The 15,117-nt window shown below is 37.5% G+C and overlaps 2 protein-coding genes across 4 annotated transcripts in view; one reads left to right on the top strand and one right to left on the bottom strand.

Moving 5' to 3' along the window:
* The window catches only part of LOC136256953 (KICSTOR complex protein SZT2-like), a 45,033-nt gene extending 30,380 nt beyond the window's left edge, over positions 1–14,653 (bottom strand). For 2 of the 3 annotated variants that reach the window (XM_066050028.1, XM_066050029.1), the window contains exons 1-14: positions 14,528–14,653; positions 11,659–11,799; positions 10,665–10,800; positions 9,208–9,289; positions 9,106–9,157; positions 8,520–8,679; positions 6,631–6,757; positions 6,455–6,573; positions 6,351–6,389; positions 6,106–6,235; positions 6,015–6,049; positions 5,896–5,961; positions 4,115–4,165; positions 3,780–4,059 (exon numbers count right to left, since the gene is read on the bottom strand). In XM_066050028.1, the coding sequence (XP_065906100.1) occupies positions 3,780–4,059; positions 4,115–4,165; positions 5,896–5,961; positions 6,015–6,049; positions 6,106–6,235; positions 6,351–6,389; positions 6,455–6,573; positions 6,631–6,757; positions 8,520–8,679; positions 9,106–9,157; positions 9,208–9,289; positions 10,665–10,800; positions 11,659–11,713 (1,332 nt within the window). In that variant the 5' untranslated portion in view covers positions 11,714–11,799; positions 14,528–14,653. Of the gene's footprint in view, positions 1–3,779; positions 4,060–4,114; positions 4,166–4,613; positions 5,163–5,895; positions 5,962–6,014; positions 6,050–6,105; positions 6,236–6,350; positions 6,390–6,454; positions 6,574–6,630; positions 6,758–8,519; positions 8,680–9,105; positions 9,158–9,207; positions 9,290–10,664; positions 10,801–11,658; positions 11,800–14,527 lie in introns of those variants that run through there. The other variant, XM_066050030.1, reaches the window with a different exon arrangement.
* On the top strand, positions 12,976–14,953 carry LOC136256955 (uncharacterized). The gene is made up of 2 exons (XM_066050031.1): positions 12,976–14,416; positions 14,550–14,953. Exon 1 carries the CDS (start codon positions 13,037–13,039, stop codon positions 14,411–14,413), a length of 1,377 nt encoding a protein of 458 aa, XP_065906103.1. The 5' UTR covers positions 12,976–13,036; the 3' UTR covers positions 14,414–14,416; positions 14,550–14,953.
* Positions 14,954–15,117: the final 164 nt, after the last annotated feature.

The raw sequence follows: 15,117 nt of genomic DNA, 5'->3' as shown, positions 1-15,117 counted from the left end.
GATTGGCAAACAGGATGATTCATCTGAAGATTGAAGAATTGGACTGTCTTCAGAACTGGGACAAGTAATAGTCTGTCTTGTATGTGTAGTGATCCAATAATATGATCTTGAGAATTCAGCTCCAGACACGATAGTACTAGGAGTAAGTCTGATGTCCCCTTAGGAAGTAGGAGTCTAAATCTCTTCTGCTTGTCTCGTCTCTTTCCTGTATATATATCTCGTTGTCTCATCTTTCTTCTGTTTGCATGCATTGTCTCCTTACGACTATCTCATAAATATGTAGTACTTGAAAGAGCAAGAAGCATAACATCTGACTTGAGATGAGGGAATGCACATTCATTTGATGGCAAGACTAAGTGCTGGCATTTTGCCTGAATAATGTGGACTCTTCAGTCGTAAGCCAACTGTAGGACCGTCAAGTATTCCAGGTTTTAGAAAGCACATTTTGTGTAGTGGTCTTGCTATACTGAATAGGAAAAGTTTTCTGCTTCCTAGGGTTGTTAGCTTTGTCTACTAGGGACAATTTAAACAGTGCTGTAGAAGACAAAGCAGGCCACTTATTGTTAATTTCATGTTTTCAGATCAGAAACTTATCCCAATCCAATGCAGGCGAGCAGCTCATTATTTGTTACAATCTTACATGCATCTGACTGTTTTGTTTATATTTATTTATTTATTAATGGATAAAACAACATATACATATTAGGCTTGAGGCCTTTCACAGTATCCATATCCTATTACAGACCAATAATTGTCTAATCTAGATTTCAGAGAATTAATTGTGGGTGCTGAGATTACTAAACTAGGTAAATCATTCCAATGATCAATTATTTGGTGGCTGAAAAAGTTCTGTCTTATTGAAGTTCTGGCTCTTTGTTTGTAAAGTTTTAGATGGTATACTCTATTACTGGTGGTGGTGCTCAAAATAAAAAGACCCTTAATCTTAAGATCAGCATTATGGTGATTATTTAATATCTTGTACAGTTAGAATTACTGAATCTTAATCTTTTATTAATCATTATCTTACTTATTGAGAAGTGAAAGGGTTAAAGTCTCTTCTCCTGACACCGGGGTTGGTCTTCAGCCCATCTAGCCTTCCTTTCTCTATGCCTAGCTGTGTAAGCAAGTTCGTTTATAACTTCCATACAAACATTAATATGAGATATGAAATGATGGTGAAAACTCATAATAATGACCAAATTTAGGTGGTGAGACATAACATTGCGGGCGGGGATCTGAAACATAAAATTTACAATAAGTGGCCTAATCTGTTTATTAATTTTTATATAAATGTAGCTTTTCCCTTGTGCCTGTTTCGGTTGTGGGATTACTATCAAGTTGTATGTAGCGCATCCAAAAAAGCTGTGGTCCATATTTCCAAACTTTTTTGTGACTAAACAATAGGCACTTTACATCTAGTAGTTCTGCACTGACTTTGAAAAGTACATTGGATTGAAAAGTCCATGTCTATTACACTTATGGCATATTGCATCCCTTGCAGAGTAGGCAGAGCATGAATGAGGTGTCTTTTCCATAATTATGTCAGTTGATTGGATGTAATCTAATTATGTGATTTATGTGATGATTCTCAGTCCTTGTAAGTGAATGGAGATCTAGAGTATTTGTGTCTTCTATAAACAATTTGGTCAGGAATTGCTGGTGTTTATGCACAACTTCTCTCTGACAGAGAAGTTGCTTTGTTAATTTAGGTAGGTTGGGGGTCCAGTTGTAGTCTTTCTGAGAAAACGGATTTATGAAAATTGATTGCAAATCATTTCCTCCTCCAACCCTCCCAATGTTTTGCTATCTGATAAAGGTTTGCCACATGGTCTCATCACTCTCCAGCTAAGGAGGCGCTTTCATAAACAATATTCTTTGGTTAAATTTCTTGATCACCTCATCATATTTCTTTCTATTCTCTAGTACTGTGGGGATATCTGGGATAGAATTAAGCAGTTTCTCTCACCCACCTAGTAAAACATAAATTATTCTTGCTAATATCACATGTTCATAACTGAAGGTTGACAGCACTAAGATACACATGTAATTGTAGATGATCGAACATCTTTGGTGTCTTCACACCAATGGTATATAGCAAGACCACTAATTTATTCTTACGACTCAGACACCAATATGCAAGACTTCTCAAATCACTGTTGCCATTTGGACTAGCTACTCATCAGAATGGTTAAAATGAACAGCAAATAAAGGAACACTGTCCAATGCCATTGTTAAAAAAGTCCTAACTTCTGACGCCATGTAGGATCACCATGTAGTATATGCACCACAACTCGAACATACATGATATACAAAGATATACAATTCAGTCTTATACTACATAGCCAATAAACATTACACAATACGGTATGTGTAAACACTGAATCCTCATTCAATAGTCTGGTAGTAGTTATGTATGTTATCTAACACCAAACGAAAAGCATATATTATGAAAATCTAAAGCTTATTAACGTATGATACCATCTAAGTTCAAAGGGAAAAACTATGCTTTATTTTCCACTAAAAATTATGGCAATAAAGACACAATCATAAACACAAATATGGAGACACTACAATTACCCCCATTAACAAAGCTGTCAACATTACCGTCCAGTACAATAAACATATAACTCAGTCTTAAATTGTTCACTAAACTGTCCAACATTGTAAGTCTAGCGAATTCTTGGTTAGATTCAGTGACTGCTTGATATTGATACCTTGAACTTTACTGCATTGTTGGCCACACTTGTGAAGAATGATTGGATTACTGCTCAGATACCTATGCAGACTGAACAGCTAGCCTTCTCAGTCATTCTCTTCGTCCTCCTGTCCCTGAATCTTAACCCAGTACAAGTTAACCTTCTGCTAATCACGAGTAGATCATATATATATACATAGATACTAGTTTTCTTACTGTCATCGTGTCATTCAAGGTCATGATAAAAGTAGTAATTGCTTTCTTTTTGTTACAACTCCAGATTTGTTAAACCTTGTGCACTATGGAAATATCACTTGGGTATGGTGTTGAGCCAAATACAGCACTCAGCTTTGCTTTCACCTTGTGCCATATTTGCTCAACCACACACTCGTGCTGTATTCCATATTGCTCTCACTGTGGTGCTTTAACAGTATATGAACTTGGGACCATGCAATCACATAATTACTTCATTATTCTGCCAATTATAGCACAAGCACATGTACACATACTAACAACTATATGTGTAGCACTCAATGCTATTGGTCATAACAGCAATATATACACATGCATAGTCACCCTAACCACAGCTTATACTATGTGGTTCATAACATCCTTTGTGGTTTGAAGGGTGTGTACACAACTATCCATTGGCATCAACCAAACAGACAATACAATGTCATTCTCAACAAACAAGCTCAATACTTATAGTATCAAAGAGTCTATTGGAGTAATTGCTAGAATGGGAGTGAAGTCATGCGGTTCCTATTAATGTGACAAATTGTTTTGACATTCCAACAATTTATTATTGCTACAATGACAACATTCTACCAGTCACTTAGTAACACACTTGTGGGAAAACATTATAGATATGTCCAGGGAACTTAAAGACTAAGCATTGTAAAATATGTGATCTGTTACTGCATATATATTTGCTTTATGTACAGGTCATTTATGGCAATGCAGTTTTGTATTGATTTCCCAGGGATTTCCCACTATGTAATACTTACTAATTGTGCTTTTAATTATCTTAAAAGGGGAATCCAAGGGAATTTATCCTGTTGTGCTGTTTCAGCAATATGCTCACCTCCTGCCTCCACTGATTACAAGTCCCCTCCAAGAAGCCAATATTCAATAGTACTCGATGTGGTTTAGGTCCCACCCTGATAATGCAGAATTTGCTGTCTTCAGGTGGGTGGGGCTCCCCAGACAGTGGGAGGAACCTCACATAACACTGATTCTCCAGCAACACCATTGAGCTCCACCTCTTGAGGAATGAAAACAACTGAGCAGCAGCAACTCGACATTGGAATGGACTAAAACGACCAGTACTGGGATTGGGAACTAGAAGATGCTTGGGTAATGGACTAAAAAACATGATCATACACAGTAACAAAGAAATTACATAAATATTAACCTTACCAATCAGAATGTAGCACCACGCTAATACGTTCCAAGTGTAACCACTTTTGCCTACATAAATGAATAAACTTAGAAGTATTACTACAAATACACAACGTTCAACAATTGGAACTTGATATTTCCGACCAATTTTAACATGGCTCCAACAAAAATCAGTTTTGTTGGATAAAAGGCACTCCAGGTACTTGAGCCTAGTGCAGGCAAATCCTCCTGGGGCAGGGCTAGTAACCCGCAGGAGGACTGTCCAGGTCTCACAGAGAAAAGTTGTGGAGCCCGAAGATCCACAATGACTTCAGTATTGTTTTGGTTCTAACTTCTAAGGTACTAGAACTACCGTAGATTCCCTAAAAATTTGGCAGAAATAAATTAATTCCGTTCGTGTCTGGCCAAACAATTAGGGAAAAAAATGTACCAACCCGGTGTTATTGTCAAATTTTTAGGGATCTATTCCTAATACAGTCTGCACGCTTCATGGCTATGTTATTTGCGATCTGCTTACTGGTTACTTTCTGGATTTCTTTCTACAGGGACCAACAGGAACGCTTGGTGGCGGAACTGACGATACTGGCTGCAACACTCACTTCGCTGCAGCACTAACTTATATACCGTGATTGCCTACATTATCCAGGAGAGATGATCAATGTCATTACTACATCGCTTTTGTATACAGTCACTCGACACTAATAATAATAGAAACCACAATCAATACTATTAAACTAGCCGTATCTCATGAAATCTCGCTAGCTCCCAGTTGCTGCATGAAGTGTTCCATGACTTAACAGAGCATTATATCTGAGGATGTATCATGTTTGTGGGCTCCAGGAGAGATGTTATTCTGTGAACAGAAACGAAGATCGTTTTGTGGTAGCCGTGATGTCACACGATGATATTGTTGGGCACGTTCGTTCCGTGAACAATTTCACACTTGGTGCTTCATCCAGCATCGAGGTAGCATATTATGTGAGGTCACTGGGAATCCTCAGTACTAAAGAAACCTTCGTCAACTAGTACTCCAAGTTCCGAAAAATTAGCGCGCTTATAATAGAAACCTTCTTTCCGCTTGCCGAAATTTAGAGCACATTGCGTTCAAAGCACGGGGAGTGCCGAGTATTTAGAGATGCTGAAATTTTAGGGAATCTACGGTAAAAGTACTTCTAGTACAATAATTTATTTTTGGTTAAAAAACTAAAACTAAATCAAAACCTTGAGAATTTTTGGTTCAAAGACTAAAACTAAAGGAAAATTTCTTGAACTTTTGTCAATTACTAGTGCTAAATTAAAAGGTTTCAGACAAAAGCAAACCTGACAGTACATTCTAAAAGGCAAAGGCCAATCCCAATTATCACAATTTATTGAACTTGCTTATGTCTGCAAGTGAAGTCATAAAAATCCTTATCTAATTTACTCTTTGTAAGCTGACAACAATACAAAACAAAACTCCTGGACACTCAGTAAAACTAATACTAACTAAAACTCTTGTACGTTGAGGATACTAGTACTAAACAACTAAAACTCCTGCAAACAGGAGGTACTAAAACTAATAATAACTAAAACTGCTGTAAACTGAGGGTACTAGAACTAAACTAACTAAAACTTTTACAAACAGGGGATACTAGAACTAAAACTGTTCTTAAAATTGAGTACTAAAACTAGAACTAAACCAAAATGATTTTGCAGTACTAAACCAACACTGAACGACTATAACACTGCTAAGTGAGACAAGGACATTTGGGAATTTGTTTCCCCCAGTAAACACCATTGTAAGAAGACTACACACATACCAGTGTTTAACATCAACAGAGCAAATCTTCCTCCAATATGAGACAAAGTGAGCTTCTTTTGACTTCCTAAAATAATACAACTTTACATTTAGTTGTACAGGACACAAAACTTATCATACTTTGCTTTCTCCACTGTCATCCCTTCCGAAAGTACCTGGACAAAAGATGGGTGTGGTTGGTTGGCTGATAAAAGTAGACATGTCTACTTACTGGGATCTTTTCATTTGGAGGGATATAAAAAAGAGGCATCCCTTCCCTAGCAGAGTCTGGTATGGTAGTACAATAAGAATGACTGGCAAACATCCAGAAGTGAACCAGTTGTTGATCAACCAGTAACAAGCTGGGAGATATGAGACAAGATCATACGTGCACTGTACAAATACCCTCATAATTATACAGCATACAAATTCAACTGAATTCTTGAAGTTATAATGCAGTAGGCTAGACTTACGTACCCTTGTAATGACTGCTTAAATCTCTTCACTGCTAGTGACCTACATTAGAGAAAATAACACACCTAGTTAGTAGACACACTACATCATACGCATCCCTTACGTACCTATAGACTGGCAAATTTGACTGAGCTAGTTCATGTCTTACTTCATGTAGAAATGTGAACGGACCCTTGTAACCAATCGTAACAGTGACATGGTGTTGTGAGTATTCCAATGGCCATGTCTAATGTAGTATATGAGAGGACCACATGAGATCACATGACTTATAATGTTAACTCACTGTAGTCACAGAGTACTCCATGGTTACACCTGGCTGCCATGGTTGTTTAAGTAACACAGTAATTTGTTTATCAATGACGGTCACAGTATCAACATAATATCCTTCCCTTAGTCTGATACCAACAACACTGTAATGACATAGTGAGGGAGTATGTAATAACATCTCATGTGAAACTTTATATCGTCTTATAAACATGTGTTCTTTATAGGAGTACCGTAAAACAAAAATATTTTGTGAGCAGTGGCGTAGCTAAGGTGAGTACTGGTACCAACCAATCAGTTCCAGTGCCCTACCAACTCAGGTACTCACCGTATGTAGCTAGCTATAGCTAAATTGTGTGATACGAGGTGCAATATGAAGCCTCCTACAGCTATGTAACTAATAATTGTAAACAAAACGTATGTACAGCTAGTGTCCTACTAGAGATGACAAATTTTAGCTGTAAAATGCCACCAAATTGAATCTCAGCATGTAATTTTCAAAAAATTTCCTGGGGGGCATGCACCCAGACCCCCCTAGGTGCAGCATGTTTTGCATGCTGGTGCAGCATGTTTTGCATGCTGGCACATCATGGTTGCTGCAGCTTGTATGCAAACAATGGTGCCCAGTGTTGGGCAAGTTACTTTGTAAAAGTAACTAGTTACATATTACATATTACTTGCAACAGAACTATTTAGTTACAGTTACATATTACCAATAAAATAAAGTAACTATAATAATATTACATATTATATTACTTTGTGTCCACAGCCTTAAGCTGTCACGTGTGAAACCACCACCTTATCATGTGACATGTTTGCATTGTTGGACAATGTGCAAATCTTGGTTATAAGTAAGAAGCTGGTGAATAAGCTTCATTCAGTAGGCTTCATTACTTCGTTGTGGCTAGGCGTTACTCAGTGGATTACTAACGAGATTAGTAACTTCGTTACTTGTAGTAATAATATTACGTAATATTAGATTCGTTACAGTAACTGTATTACTTAGGTAACGCGTTACATTTGTAAGTAAAATAACTTGAGCTATATTACCTGTTTTTATAGTGTATTTCGTTATATTACTTTGTCACCACAAAAGTAATAATATTACATAACGCGTTACATATGTAACGCGTTACTCCCAACACTGATGGTGCCCAACCAATCGCTATTCCATTGTTTGTGAGACATACCACGTTACTCAAACCATCTAATAATGTATCCACTAAAAATGAAATACACATGCTGAATCTATCTTTGCAAAAAAAAAAAACTAAACTATTTTAATGTGTCCAAGTATTAAAAAGAACTTGACTAATGATTTGGATGGTCAAAGCCATTAGAATATCATCTCACATACGTGAAAACAGGACGCTGGCATGGCTTTCTCTTATTGTAACAAATGATCAAAAGACTCTAATAGAACAGTCAACAATTATAATGGGACAACTGTAAGTAGTTCCTTAATACATGTAACAACAGCCTATTATACTATCTCGGAGCTGAAATTTCAAGGGGGAATGTCCCCAGACTATTATGCATAATGGAAATGTCTGTTATTCCACTGTTGAGCTTTTGTTGACCCCCCACCATTTGCATGCTGTGCTGGATCACTACTAACCACTTGAGAGTACCTAAAACATCTAGAACAAATCATGCACTAAACCATTCAATATACTATAATGCCTATTGTAACCTAGTGACCACATGTGTGACTTTTCATTTCAGATTCCACATACATGCAAAATCACCATGTAAGGTATATGTGTGGGTTTCACAACATGATCACTACATGCAACTTACATGCAACTTACATGCATGTACACAACCATCACTACCACATGTTCTGTATCTCACATGCATAGAACATGGACAACATGTCACCCATCACAGTACATACTCACATATTACCTTAAGAAAGGAGCTGCCATAGTTGTGGTATGATGTTGTTGACGACCCTCAGGACAAGCTACGGCATGAAACATGTCAACCTTCTTGTCCCCCTGGTGGGTGTGTCTCTCTGTCAACTGAAATGACCACATCAATATGGACCGTTGGTATGGGTTAGCTCCTGCAGAAATTAATTAACAAATTGAGCGTTTAGTTACAGAGTGTCTTGTAATGCATCCCATGATTTACATGGGAGAATATTCCAGTAATTTACTGACTACCACATACTGTATACTTAATTACAGTTGAAATATGATACAGCCTGTTCTATTACAGCTGAAAATGTAACCTCACAAGTGCTAGGGAAATACTTTTCATAAGCAATTGTCAAAATACTATACGTACAGTATCATATAACATAATCCCTACTTCTACTTGTTTTTCCTTATGTGCATAAAGGAAAGACCATAATTCAAGTACATGAAACAAAAACAATTCTGAATGAGGTATATATTGCATGATTACAATAACCATTTTCAGTAAAAACAATGATTTGTAACACAGCTATACACTACATGAATAAAACATAATTCTCTCTTTATTATACCATTAGAAGTATCTGGTGATCCAGGGATGACATCATCATGTAAATCATTATCCTACGTCATACGACATCATTATAATAATCAGGGTAGTTCATTTCACCTACCTGTACACCATACATCATCACACAACCATTACAAGCTGTACAGATGAATGATAATGTGTCAACATCAGGTACTAGTCCATAGCTGAATAGGATATAAAGAACATTGAGCATTCATAGGACTGTTGATGAATAATGTGAAAATGCTAACACAATTACTTATGTACACATATATAATTTAATTTAATAGATCAATTAACACAAGTACAAGGCACAATAATAATGACAATAATAGAGTCACTACCTATTGCACATTAATACTAAAATCTTTCATCAAATAAATGCCAGACAACTTTCCTACTACATGCATCCCTGATTCATCCTAATGCTACTTCATACATAGTAACAGGAAATATCAGCTAAAGTATATTTAGTACAGTTGTTCAAATGAACATTGCAGTATGTTACTTCATCGCATCACTGGGTACACACAAAAATATTCCCACAGATCTCATGATTACATGCAGGCCATGTATTGTATATACAACTGTTGGACTATAGTGTATATAGTCCCTGGGATAGGCAAAAATTGTTATACTCAATCAGAACCTAATAGGGATTAAATTTATAATACAAGATGATTATCTCCCATGATTCATATAACTCCTAATTTTTCACTTGAATGTTAACTTTAGTAACACATGTACTGATGAACTTCTTCTACGTATAATAACACTGCATGGCATAAGTAGCTATGTATGAGAGTAACAAAACACATACCACTATACCAATAATACCACTATATTAATAATACCAATGGCGTTGTCATATGGTCTGTTCACACCTACTACCAATCTGCTTACTTCAACTGTTAAAAGTGTGGCACAAAAATTACAGACCGTAATTCTGTAAGTGATGGAACATCAGCAAAAAGATATAGGACACAAAGGAGGACAAAGGTTAAGTCCATGATGTGTGTATTGCGCATACTGTGGTTAGCCAACAGGTCCTTGTTGGGATGAAGCAATGTCTAACTGCAAATATATGTATATATATATATCAACCCAGAAACCATAGCTGTTGAATTTATTTGAAGATGTCAAAGTATCAAGTTAGTTAGATCAATCAGTAGAAAATTCCACTAAACATTTTTTTAAAAATTTCATTGAAACTTAATATTGGAAGCAGTCACACTGAAGGCAGGTTACTTAAATATATGTACACAAAAGTAATTTATAGACAGAAAACAGGATAAATAATGCACCTATTAAGAAACTGGAGCCTGGAGAGAGGATTGTTACTTCAGCACTACATAAATTAAATTTGTGGTTTTCAGTTTCAATTGCTTTGTGGGTGATGACATAAACACACACATTCCTTTGATCATGAGTTCATCACATACCCAGACAAACAACTAGCAAACTCATCAAATTAAGTGCAAAGTGTAACACATAAAGTACAGATGATGAAATATTCATAAAATTCACATAATGTTTCATCATAAGCAATTGTAGACTTACCAACATGTGGCAGTGGGGTTTCCTCCGACTAGCAGTGCCCAACATGAGATGTTACTACGCCTCATCTGCCCTACCAGTGTGTTCATTACACCGGAACCAACAAATCCGCACACACCATCTGTTACCAGTATGACACCTGTACAATATAAAAACTGTGACATAATTGTAAACGTTATAATGAAAGACCCACAACAGGAAGAATGATATATAAGTGTGTTGTGATTTGTAGGGTTTGAAAACATAACGCATAGCACACTATGTATGTAAGAGGCTTTAGCATTTATATGCGAATCAACAGTGTAAAACCATCCATATCAAGAATAAATAAACCTCTTCACTGGTGGTGTAAACAGTAGGTAGTAGGTGGCCATGCCCCCCCCCCATTTTTATTGGTCAATGATAGTAACAAAAGATCGAGATACTCTAATAGAGTAGTCAACCACTATATTAGAGTGTTTGTCTTTAAGTAGCTCCTTAACTTACCAAGAACCTGGGGGTTAGCTCCACCCCTCCATCCCAAATGGCATCCATGTTTGTTGATTGCTTTAAGTTCCATCAAAAGTAAACAATGCTCTACCATTATTACTGTTGCTTCCACCATGTAACCGTGTAATTTTTATTGCCAAAGCTGCCCCTCCTCCCACTCTTTGGCCAGCATCACCATCCCTGAATTGCACATGCAGCATACAAGTGGTTTGTACATATCAGATTGAACTCGATAGCAAGATATTTGTATAGGGGAGAATGTGTGTTTTAACTGGAGTACATTCAGCAAACACACTGCTGCAAGTGCTTCTCTTAGAAGAAAGGCTTGACCTTATCAACGCCAATCATCACCTATCAACAGTTCTTTGCCATCAGTATAATCAGGCTAGAGGTGTCATATGATCAAAAGCGAACTTGTAGCAGTGTGTTTGTACAGGCCACACTGTACAAATATTAATAACTCTTGTTGATAGTAGTAAGATAACATACGGGATTATTTTATAGATACCTTTAATGGAACTATACGGTAGCAGATGCACAGCCAGGTTTCCTGCCTTCAGCATTCCCTCCAATGAAGTATCCCCCAACTTTTTGTCCGATGAGGTGTCTCCTGAATGAGCTCCTGCCCATGCTGAAGTGTCTGTAACACCTGTGTGTACATGTATGTGTGAATAACAAGAGCAATACCGAATGCAACAATCATTTTGATGCAAATAAATAAACCATCACAATTACCGTACAAGCATTGTTACCACATGGATGCATGCATACACATGTGCATATCCACTATACTACACTACACTACACTACACACACAAATATTCCAAACATTAAACACAGCTGAATATAGTCAACAAACTATATTCAGGAGTGCATATGAGCATGCATTTAGCCACATGCATATATCCATGGTTAAATGCACAGTTGTAACACATTAAGATATTATGCTATATCATGAGAATAAGCTACCTTATGCTTATTACCAAGAGTACAAGGTATGTATGACTAACTCAACAAATGAATTCAATCACTAAAGTGTCTCATTACAAGATTGTGTTACTCAATCAACCAAAAATGCACCATCACAGAGAATGTGCTCTGTCATTGTGTTACAGCAATAAGAGCTCCATGACCATAATTTTTGCGGGAGACCTTATTCTGAGGATCATTGCTATTTTATTGCTATGGCTATTGAGATCCTTTATTGTGTTACCTAGCTATTATATAGCATCGAGCAACTCCTGATAATCATTAATTTCAAGGATGCAAATTTCACGGAGAGCCAGGCAACGGTGAAATCCACGAAATTTACGTCCCCTGAAAATTTTTACATATATGGTATCCAGCACCATGTATTACCCTCGGTGTGCATGCATATAAAATCATAGCAAAGCGTGTTCACTAGCAACTCCGCCTGAGTCTGAGTTACTGACCTGTCAATGCTGAATATATGCATGCCATTCATACCGCCAATTCACCACCATACTAACTAACCATATTTTTAGCTTCATCATCTCAAAATCCTTTTTCAGGAATGCATAATCGTGCAGAAGAACATCTTATTTGTAAGATCACATGCCATGGATTGAGGCTTCATGACCAAACTAAGTAGCTTGATAGCCAACTTTAGGCTGTAGTGTATAATCACATGGCATTGTGGTTGCCTTGAAGGGAGTGTCTTTGAATTTGTATATACCCAAAAAAAGTCAACAGTTTGCACTACGCAGCCCCCACCCTCACGCGATTATTGATAAAATATCCTTATAAGGATGTTTTATTATTAAATTTCGACGAAACGCCAGTATAATAGACGTGCATTGTCGGTAACGAGGTCAGTAACCTACAGATGATATACCGAGATAGACTGGTAGCTGTGCTCGTCAGCTATGGTGGATGGGTCGAAAGGGCTCCACCCGGCCCATTTACATATGCTAGCCAAAGAAGATCTTCAAGAGCTATATCAGCAGTACCTCGGGAAATGGCAGTGCGATTGTTGTAAGAAAAATTATGACGCTACGCGAAGCAACTCGGAACGCTTCTCCTACCATTGTAATCTGTGTTACTACGATCTGTGCCTCCAGTGCTGGCGAGGATATTATCATCCGTTCCACAAACATCGTTTAAAGCCCGCCAAAACTGAGATCCTTTATCCCAGTACAGGGGGTAGCTGGTACTGTGACGCGTGCGAGAGAAGCTTCCACGAGCTGTCCGGTCCAAGCTGCTACAACTGTGATCTTTGTGGTGGAGTGGATTTATGCGATCGCTGCTTCAATGGCGAGTGGACTCATCCTTTACATCCAGCTAGAGGACACCATCTCAAGCCGGTAGATCCTCATATACAATATCGTGGATATTCATCGTGGAGCTGTAGTATTTGTGAAAAAGAGAAGGATTGCTTGGACAAGGGAACATTCAACCTATTTCATTGTACACATCCAGACTGTGACTTTGACTTGTGTTGGCATTGTTTCAGAGGTGATAAACATTACTTACATCAACATCCCTTGGTGAAAGTTAGTGCCAACTGGAATCACGAACACCAACAGTGTCAGAATTGTGCAGGCCAGCTATCTGGGATCGGTAGTGTCTACAGGTGTTACGATATGTCATGTAGTTACTTGTTATGCGTTAACTGCTTCCAACAGAAACCTCAGTTCCACCCATTGCACACTGCACACCCTCTAGAATGTGACATCCCTCTGAACATATTCCCGAAGACTAGAGGATCATGGAAATGCTCTAATTGCTTTAACTCAAAGACGGAGACAGATACTCTACATCATTGTAGACAGTGCGTGTACAGTCTATGCCATTCTTGTTACCAGCGACAAAGTAACAACCACAGACACATGAATGCACTGTTTATCCAACCAGAGGGCTATCAACAACAAAGCAACAATAACAGACAGATGAATTCCCTGTTTATCCAGCCAGAGGGATACCGTTATTCTAGCACGTTAGCTCCAACATATACGAGTGTCCCAGTAATGCCTACAGCTGGCTATCCTACCATCTTCCCACCCATTAGTAAATCAGCAGTACCAACGTTTTATAATGGCAGTAGTGGTCTCACAGGTAAACAGAAACCAGAGGAGTGCATTGAATGTAGATATCGACCAGCAGAAGTGACATTCGTCCACAATGGAATGCCCCATCGGATGGCAATCTGCTGTAGAGAGTGTGCCCGACAAGTAGAACAACGAGGACGGTGGTGTCCACTGTGTAACCAGCAGTTTGAAAGGATCATGGATAGAAGCAGCTGAAATGTATGCAGTCACTTTTAGGAGATAATTCATTTATAATTGATATAGTATTGTTTAATAGGTTTTCAAATTGTTATAAATTACATATGTATTTGTAATTCAGGTGTGACTTACCATTTGCTATGTCATTTTCTAGATGATGTAGTTTGGTCAGCAATTGTTCTAGCAACACATCAACATTGCTATGATTTACGTGGGCTCCTTGTACCAACACTTCAACTGGCTACAACAAGTAGAAGACTATATTAAAACGCTACAGTTATAAATATTTTCCCTGTTGAAAGAAACCCTACTCTCTGAGGAAATACTATCATGATTTCAAATTCCTTACCTTAATTTTTGGTGTATGGGCTAGTACAGTCACACAAATTTTTGGTGTAACAATGTGTCCTCCTTCAGTCAGTGTGAACTGTGAATGTATAATTTATGTTATAATTTATTGTATACCACCAATAGAAATCAATTTGTGATTATTTTTTTTAACCCATGATGTCATTTTTTCTATGTTCAAACCCATTAAATTTGATGTGTATCAAAGTATGCAAGAGGAACCACACCTTACTAAATACATTGTAGATTGGGTGGGCTTTCACATAATTGTACAAAAAATCCAAAATAAAAAACTTACAATTTAAGAAACCAGCATATGCAGTATCTCTACCAAAATGTTACTGCTTGGGGCCAGTAAAAAAGGGACTTCACAG

Source organism: Dysidea avara, chromosome 5, assembly GCF_963678975.1.
Source record: "Dysidea avara chromosome 5, odDysAvar1.4, whole genome shotgun sequence".
NCBI lineage: Eukaryota > Metazoa > Porifera > Demospongiae > Dictyoceratida > Dysideidae > Dysidea > Dysidea avara.
Note: the sequence above shows the minus strand (reverse complement) of the source record. Positions and strands in the feature narration are given on the sequence as shown.

Coding starts and splice junctions, on each gene's coding strand:
- LOC136256955 (XM_066050031.1), top strand. CDS start 13,037: ATGGTGGATGGGTCGAAAGGGCTCCACCCGGCCCATTTACATATGCTA.